At 45.2% G+C, this 9,007-nt stretch overlaps 3 protein-coding genes across 3 annotated transcripts; all 3 read right to left on the bottom strand.

Moving 5' to 3' along the window:
- Positions 1 to 1,436: 1,436 nt before the first annotated feature.
- Positions 1,437 to 2,099, bottom strand: FOMMEDRAFT_59726 (uncharacterized protein; the record flags this gene model as incomplete). The annotated part of the gene is made up of 3 exons (XM_007267517.1): positions 1,437 to 1,701; positions 1,761 to 1,942; positions 1,992 to 2,099. Coding segments are annotated over 3 exons (555 nt in total), but the record flags the coding sequence as incomplete, so codon positions are not given.
- Positions 2,100 to 3,322: 1,223 nt separating this feature from the next.
- FOMMEDRAFT_157359 (uncharacterized protein) lies at positions 3,323 to 4,357 on the bottom strand (the record flags this gene model as incomplete). Its single annotated transcript, XM_007267516.1, has 6 exons — positions 3,323 to 3,621; positions 3,673 to 3,720; positions 3,782 to 3,799; positions 3,854 to 3,955; positions 4,034 to 4,231; positions 4,291 to 4,357. 6 exons carry the CDS (start codon positions 4,355 to 4,357, stop codon positions 3,323 to 3,325), a joined length of 732 nt encoding a protein of 243 aa, XP_007267578.1.
- A 3,743-nt stretch (positions 4,358 to 8,100) lies between these two features.
- On the bottom strand, positions 8,101 to 8,719 carry FOMMEDRAFT_87447 (uncharacterized protein; the record flags this gene model as incomplete). Its single annotated transcript, XM_007267515.1, has 2 exons — positions 8,101 to 8,288; positions 8,362 to 8,719. Coding segments are annotated over 2 exons (546 nt in total), but the record flags the coding sequence as incomplete, so codon positions are not given.
- Between the last annotated feature and the right edge of the window lie 288 nt (positions 8,720 to 9,007).

Here is a 9,007-nt window from a genome sequence, read left to right as displayed (position 1 = left end):
ATATTATATTATATAGTAGATACAAGTCTTTACTTCAAGTAAAATACTATAATAAAGTATTTACTCTCAATATATTTTTGTTAAAATATATTTACTCAATATTTAAAGCTATTATAATACATATACTGTATTATATTCATTAATAATACTTTTAGAACCTTTTTAAGATGTATAAGAATTATCTTTACTGTCAGTAACAGTATAGAGGGGACCTGAAGGCTCAGTAAGGGGACCCAGGCTACAACTATCCTACACAACAGAAATACAGAACACAAGTACCAGAATGTAGTTGGAACTTGCAGAACAGACATAGAGAGAGAGTGAGACAAGAGTAGAGTATATAGAGTAAGCCTAAGAGTACAGGACTACCTAGAGTAAACAAGATCAAGACTACAGGACCAGTCTGATCTTGTACACCTATATATACTAAACTACACAAGAGTACTTAGAGAGTATGAGCCACTAAGGATGATGAGCCACAAAGGATGAAAGAAAGGAAGGTTAAAGATAAAGGTACAAAGAATGAAGGGATAGACAAAGGGTAAGAGACTATAGAATGAACAAGAACAGAATGATGAAGTAAGAAAGGGTAATAGTGAGAGTCAGCCTACATATAGTTCATAGACAGTACTCCTAAGGGACAGAAGTCCCAAGTTCTAGTACAGAAGGGTGTAGAACCCTTAGAACTGAAGGTACAAGAGTAGAGAACTGTAACATTTACTTTATAACCTTATTAAAATTCTTACAATTACTATATAATTTATAGATAATGTGTATTCTACTATATAAGAACTATAAAGCTATATAAGAAACTAGACTTTTCCCTGACAATATTCTAATACATTTTTGTGTTCATTTTTGTAATGTTTTGGTTTAGTTCAGTCTGCTTTGTAGGATCCAGTATTGCTGCCAAAGTGACAGAATGTTAATGTGTATTAGCTTATATATAAGTGTATTACTGTTGAATTCAGGAAGCTGGAAGGTAACAAAGGAGAAGGTTGTAGGTTTATGCTTAATATTAACATATACACATTATCTGAGCACTCAATTCACAGTGCTGGGTAAGTACTGAGATCTAAATTTGACTTAATGTTAAAGAGACACATTATAATTACAAATGCATATTCTCAACACCTAGATTGTTTGCAAATTATAAACAATAGAATTATGTAGGCTAAGTATTAACTCTGGTCTCTGAGAGAATACAAATGTTGGTGAAAGTTTCAATCACTCCAAGAAAACTCTCCACTACTATTGTCTTTAGTATCCCAATTGTGCTCCCGAGAGAATTTTGCAAGTTTTGCATCTATTTGGGATTCAATCTCTTTCTTGTTGTCCTCCATAATCCGGCTACCAGAGGTATAGCCTGATGTCCCTGTAAATACAGTAATTTCCAGGATGGTTTCGAGTTTTCCATCACGTAGAATTGAGAGTACAACCGTTAGATCGAGTCCAAGCCGCTCTGCCTCTTCAAGGGTTAAGCTGGAGCGTCGCAATGCAAGTTTTCGCAGCTCTGGTTTGTACCACTCCTTAATGTCATATAGACGAGCAAGTTGGAGTTTACGAGAAGCGGGAAGTCCTAAGGCCTCAAGGTCTTTGATTAGAACCTCTTGTAGCCCATTGAAGCACCACATCTTAGCTAGCTTCAATGCCATCTCGAGATCGTGTTCTGTGAGTGACTTTGTGCTTCGAAGTGCTGGCCTAAAAAAGCATCTTTAGTACTGTCTTTCATTTGAATATCACAAGTAATCAGCACACACCTGCGAATCAAGGCCTGTAAGAAACAACGAAAGTCACTAACTGACACACCCTCCAGACGGAGCGGATGCTCATCACTTTCTCCTTCCTTAGCATTCTCTGATGGCAATGAGTACATGTCTTCAAAAACTTCGGATTCCTCCTCAAATTCTCTACGAGGGACTTTGAAGATCGTGTCTTCCACCTACAATTGATGTCAGTTTACGTCTTGAAGGTGCTAGAACGACGAGCACTACCTGAAAAGTTACGAGCGGCGAAAAATACGATAAATCATCCTTTTTAACCTCCATGCTAGTGTTCTGGATGAGTTGTTGCTTATCGTGATCGGGTTTCTGAACAGGTTGGTAAAAGGAGAGGACGCGGTGAAGAATGAATATATATGAGACGCCTCGAGGCCTTCACATGTTCAGCGTATTTGGCCTCCTGATACTAGGTCACAGAACCGTAAAGTATGCCCTTTTCTATCATTCACTTACTGCTTGAAGTAGTTTATCCGATTCTGTTAGGTGCACTGCCCTGCTTTCAAGATTAAACAGTAGCGTGATAGAAAGACACCACTATAGGCACATAAGGTAAAGGGCACTCTGAAGAATCATTACCCAAAATGAAGGATTTCAAGTATGTGGAACGACACAGCTTGACAAAGTTAGGTAATAGTTGATACTTTGTAGTATGGGAACCCTAAGTCCAAGGATCCAAGATGCTCCAGCGCTTGACAAGGCTATGACCTGCAGTTGTTCAATAAGAGGAGTGAAAGGCCAAGCTGGCTGTGCCTTGGTGTAAGCAAAGTGGAAACGTTATGGTAGGTGTCGTATTCAATGAGAAAACTGTGATAAGCATAGCCTCGTCTAAGAGATCTGGTAGGGTGAGAAAAGGCATAGTGGAGCTATTCCAGGTTATTCGGGACTATGACTGAAAGCGTAAAAACGAGCTGCGGGCCTGGAGAATACATATTCTATCTTGTTATGCCTTGCGCAGTATTTTTCTTGCGTACGAGCGCGTCATGGGCGTGTGAGTTGTCAATTCGTCAAACACCATATCTTTAGATCGGCATGGCAATGCAACCGCCCTGACTGAGCAGGGAAATGTCAGAAAGGCGCGAAGTCGGATATAGCCCAATTCTCTGCGAGTCATGCGTAGCACTTAGCAAAGCAAAAGTCAGGAGAGCATCCGACATCCACGCGCGTTGTCCGCCCGACGGGCCCACTTTCGCCTGCTTGCGTAATATTTTGGAGGAGTCTGGGGTCCATTTTTTACCATATTTGGTAAGCGTGGATCTCATTGATCCTCCGATTTCGCTCACATTCTGGACTTGTACAGGAACGTCGGCGGGAGATCTAGACAAACCCAGGCATCCGTGCCCGTCTGCCACCGCCGTCTTTCTCTGATCCATCGCTAGCCTACAGCTCGACGTTGGCGTTTAGTCTAGGCAGGTAATATATGGATCATTTGGATCCTGTTCTTTACTTGACAAGCCCGGGGACGAAACGCGCTGGAACAAGCTTCTAACACGGGACCTGTCGGAAATGGTTGGTAATGCGGAAAGGACGGGCACACAACGCATTCAATCCAGTCTCGGATGTGAAAAATGCACGGTCAGAACTCGGATTCCCCAATGCACTTTTAGCATGCGCCCGCCAGTGATATACTCTATCATGGGTTCGACTTTCCGAGCACAGTGGAAGTCAGTGGCGTTTCCGATCTTCCTCTCTTTCCGATAGCTCCTTCGCCGCGCGATAGGGCACAACTCGTGATGCTCCGCATTCATCGCCAGCAAGCCATCTTTTCCCGCAGTTCGCAAACTTGGATGAATTTTGCGTCCAAGAAACATGATTGTATTCTGTGCACTCCAACTTAGGACCGCTGAATCACCGAGACTCAAATTGTTAAGACGTCACTTCAAAGCAAACCCACCGAGATGCTCTGCCTTGGGCATCAAACTCCCTATCTTTTCAATTATTCCTGTGCTAAAATATGAGGGCGCTCCGAGGCACCGTCAGCACTCTGGTCTTCTTTGCCTCACTACGAGATGGCGAAGTAACTGCAAGTCCCGAATTGTTACTATGTATTTATAGGCAATCATCTCCTCGCTCACATTCGGATCCCCAAAACTCGGAAACCTTGGCGATAGCCTGGGATTGAACTACTGCGAGTCTGCTGGCACTGACTGCCCCACGCTTGCCGAGGTTTGCGGTCTCTGTATTCCTCGCATTTGATTCCGGGTTTCTCGATTGTTACTGGGTGTTGTCTTCCTATTTCTCTAAGCTTCTCGTACCTGGCACATCACGCTTCGTTCTGAGAGCCGTTTTTACGCACAGTCTGCGCATAGCCAGCACTCCCACTCCACGGTCATCTGGCACGAATCCGTGCGCTGTGCGCTTTGCCTCCGGGCCTGCATCGCATTGTGGGGAAATGTGTTCCGTGACCCTAATCGGGTTGATGCAAGCCCATGCCGCCTGGCTTGATACGTGTACTTATCGAGCATTGTGCACGATATTATTATTGTACTGTGCATACACATGTTTTGCCGACCACCACGCGTGTATGTGGGTTGTGCAATTTTCATTCGGCGATATTCGTGTGAATTCCGCATTTGCATGTGTTCTGCTTCTGATGTATCCAAAAATTGACTTGACCCATTCCGAGGGCGTTGATACCCTGCATAGCAATGATGTTTATTTCTTTTCTGATACTCAAGAGTGTTATGCCGTTTTATGTTCGGAACAATCCAAGGTCGTGCACAACATGCTGTGTGCTCTCCAGTCAGAGCTTGTCAGCAAGAATACCGAGCATCCATTGACATCGATCGGATGGTGCCAGAATCAACAGTAGGGCGTGCTTCAGACGATGCCTGGGCCTTAATTAACGTTCTGACCCTATTCTAGAGGATTGGTCCGTCATCACAGCCCTCCAATACTTGATTTCTCAGGTACTTTATGTTTTGCTGTCACTAGTATTCAGAAAATGGTAATTATTATTTGTTTTTATTGTATCAGATTTGACCTAAACTTAGCTTTATATTCTAGTCTAATTGCTTAAAATAGTGTCCCTAGCTTTCCTGATTCCAAAGGCAGATTCAACAGAACTTCTATACATAGTGTGTAATTATTAAGTAGAATAATACAACTCACCGATCAACGCGTGGCAATGACTCAAATCGCATCTTTCGCGTGTTTGCACTGGTTTACTGTACTTCATGTCGCCGCGTTGTTGCGTCCAGGATGCCCGCTGATGCACCTGACTCTAATTCTGACTCGGAGAATATAATTGCAGTCGGAGTTAAGCTGTTCGGCGAACATACATTATGAAATTCCGAGTCAGATGGGTTCAATAGTGGAAAGGCTGTACCAGTACTGTATGCATGAATCGGTATTCTACACGCATAGGCCCGTAATGAGCTGAAGGACCAAAGAGAGTGCAAGCAAGTTAGATTGAATAAAAATCATGTATCATTATTCGATAAGGAAATTGCAGGACATTCAAATCGTTTACTCGGGACTTACCAGAATGCTAGTAACAATGTACACGGTTTAATACAAGTATCTTCGAAGTTTGGTGGCCATTAGACCCACGTAGTAAAGCCTCTCTACCTTAATCTTACATTCAAGCAGTAGCCGCTTTACTAAATGAGCAATTTCCATCTAGGATTCACCGAACTAATCAGTTGATAACAAGTAAGCCACTTTCGGGTTGAAGCGCATACGGGTACTTCTAAATTCTAAGATGGTGTGCATCTCAAAGTCAACATGGCTATAGTGTAGTAGCAGTAGGTTCTTCTATGAACGACACGAGTACACCGATACCGGTACCTATCAATCAAAGTTACGATAACTTGAAAGCTGCCGTACATTACTTCTTCTCTTCTGAGTTCTAGTACAGAGCATGGTAGTGATCACGGTTTCACAGAATGTCCATTGTTCATCCAGATACAGCAGTCGCCTCGCACATTCCCGTTAAGAATTTCACTATCAGGCGCCTTAGAGGGAGAAACTGTGAAAGGGGGTGAGGTGAAGATTAATATTCCCGCAGGATGTACTAGTATTACTCCGAGTGAATCGATAGTGATAGAAGTCGCGCACATGTGTTTACTGTACTGATTGATACTGCGATGTAATGTCTCAGATAGCAATTTGGGCTCGAATCCTACCTAGAGGTTTAATTTAAAATTTAATTAATAGCGAATAAATAAAAATAATGACCACCCTATGGCTCCGGGTTGCGGCCCGGAGCCGATGCGGCTGTCATTTTGTTTTCAATTTTCCGAATCCACCAAAACCCGAGGCGATTTCCTAATTTAATTTAGATAAAACATTCGACGTAAGGCTCAAACCACTTTCTCAAAGAATGGAAAATACCAGATCTCACCCCACTATATGGCTAGCAATTTTTTTGGTAATTGAACGACCATGACATCCCTATCCCAACGTTTCGGGACGCTCAAGAAACCTTGAGTGAATAAAGCGTATGATGCTGGGAATGTAGTAAGACCCACACCCGTACTTTCCGGTGGTACACATGTCATGTATGTAAGTGGTATGTGGTATGCAATCCAAGCACATGCTGTGGTCTACATTCATGCGCGCTCAAGCGAGTTCTTCGATACAGCGAACATTCCACACGTCTCTCGAGAAAGGTGGGTTCCGCTCATACATTGCGTAAATACGCAATTTATTTCTTTTCCTTCTCATATCTTCTTCCCTCCCGAGAGACTCAACGACCCTTCTCTCAGAGGCTCCAGTCTCCACTGCGCCTGCACCACACACAAATTATTCTGAATCGTCCATCAATACAACTCAGGAGTGAAAGTAATGAGTATGCATCATATGACCGTAGTAGTAGTTGGAGGCAATGGAGCCGACCCCTCCCGATCGAAGTGGAAACTTGCTGAGCTGATTATATGCGCGCATATTTACTAAATTTAGTTCACTCCAGCCGTGTAATGCAAGTACAATATTTGTATTTGCAAAAATTCAATCTAAGAAAACATTATTAATCTACCTAAGGCGATCAAGAACATGGGATGAAGGAATTATGAAGACCCAAGGAAATCGCAAGACATAAGAACATGCAAAAGAAAGAAAAGAAACGAAGGCGAAAGCAGTTTTAAAATATACGTGTAAAGTATAGTATGTGTGTTAAGGATTGTGCAGAATGGTGTAGTACAACTTGTGGGACGGGAACAATGGAATGAATCACAAAACATTGCACAGAAATACCATAAACATGTTGCAAAAGTATAAAAAAATATAAAGCATGGCAACGAGTTACAAAAGAATATATGCTGACCGAGAAGACACGAGAAAATTGCAAGAGTCCGATAATGGATGGGAAGCCAAGAAAACAAACTGGGGGAATGACCGAAGAGCGCGTGTTTTGTTCAGAATTGTGTTAGTCTGTGCACCTTGGCCGAGAAGATGATGAGAATGCCGAGAATCCCCAAGAAAAGCGGAAGGAAAGATAAGAAAGGAATAACGTAACGCTCTACACGTTTACAGTCTGCATGAATGCAGGGTACAAGGATGGCGCTGCTGACAGTGCACTTGAACGCTTATGCGAGTACGGCGTCTGCGAGCGTGGGCGTGCTCCCATTGCAGGACCGGCGGAAAGAGAAACCTTGGCGTACGGCGAGGCCGGGCGCGCGGAATGGGGTCGCTGGCTCAAGTACGGGTGCGAAGCAGGGAATACGCGATGCAATGGGTAAGCGGGGTAAGGAAGAGTCGGGTAAGGCGGAGGTGCAATCGGCAACTGTACTGAACCAGTCAAAGTCGAAGATGGAGGGCTAAGTGCCATTGCTGGGGTAGGAACGAGAGCCGGAGCAAAACCCGGGACGGGAGGGAAGGCGTCAAGGAGGTGGAAGTTCATGCTTCCGTTCGAGACGGACTTAACATGGGTAGGCTGGGTTACAGGTTTCGAAGCGCTTTCGGGGACAGTGTAGAGTTCTCGTGATGCATGATGAAGTGGCGGAGGCGTGCATAGTGAGACACTATCGTCGCTGTCCGTAGCCGGAGAAGACGATGCAGTGCGCGTTGAACAGGATTCCGAGGACGCGGGTGATAGGAAGACGCCTCTGCGGCACCGTGCGCGTTCCTCCGCATGATCGTCAACGTCCATGTCCATGTCCGTTTGTGCTCGCTTCTCAGGTCGTCGGTGAGGCTGCATCCGGTCGCGCTGTGCCTTTTCCTCCCACACGGCACGCACTCCACGCAAGCTTCCAATGGACTTCTTCTCAGCAGCCCCATCTACTTCCATACGCACGTCCTTTCGCGCTGAAACAGACTTGATGTTCTTCGCAGCCGGGCGTAAAAGCGCGCTTGCCCTGACCATACTTGAGCAGACACGTACAAGATCCGCCTCGGTGATACCAAGTTCCCAGTCGAGGACTTCGAGAAACTCGCGCTCAATACGCTGAATGTCGCGACGGCCGAAAACACCGGTGCAAAGCGCCCAGTGCGCATTCTTGAGTGAAGCATCGTTAAGGTACTTGGATGCGGTGATGAGAGCGCCAAGAAGGACACGATGCTGAGCCCATTCTAGAATTAAAGAACGGTTCGAGAGATCAATACTTGAAAGGAAAAGAAGAACAGAAGGGAAGAAATAGTGTACCTTCGATGGCGATAGAGAGGTGGGGACGTGCTCGTGCAATGTAGACGAGGGCACCGATTACAGCGGAAAGGGTGACCTCTGCACGACGAAGCACGGTGGCAACAAAACTAGCAAAGGCGGTACGATCGGAATCCGTTTTGTCGGACCGTCTCCGGCGAGAGTGCTTGGCCACTGCTGAAGCGTTGGATGAAGTTCGTCCAAGACCAAAGTTGACAGCTTCGCAAACTTGGTCGACAAGGTAGTCAATGACGGGTTGAGTGATCTTTCCGGACACCAGGCTGGAGAGCTCATTGGGGGTGACGGGTAAGTCAACTATGGATGTGTCGGGTCGGTAGGCGTGGTCGTCGGCGAGTGTCATGAAGGAAGAGGACGAACTGGCAGGTGATGTGGATGAAGTGGAGGGCCAGTAAGAGGAGGGCGAGTGCATTGTCTGCTGTTGTGGACAGACGGACGAATGGTGTTACTGGCTGTAGCGGGGATATGAAGAGGGAGGAGCATAGCAGGTGGGATATATAAAGGAAGATGGCTTCATGTTGTCTCGTCATACTCGGTGTGAGTCTGTCCGATATCCCTGTCACCGGCACCAGCAGGTGGCGCTGCACCTATTCTCATCCAGCGCTTTCCGGGGTCCGCGCAACAGCCCTTT

Source organism: Fomitiporia mediterranea (genome assembly GCF_000271605.1).
Source record: "Fomitiporia mediterranea MF3/22 unplaced genomic scaffold FOMMEscaffold_7, whole genome shotgun sequence".
In the NCBI taxonomy this organism is placed as follows: domain Eukaryota; kingdom Fungi; phylum Basidiomycota; class Agaricomycetes; order Hymenochaetales; family Hymenochaetaceae; genus Fomitiporia; species Fomitiporia mediterranea.
Note: the sequence above shows the minus strand (reverse complement) of the source record. Positions and strands in the feature narration are given on the sequence as shown.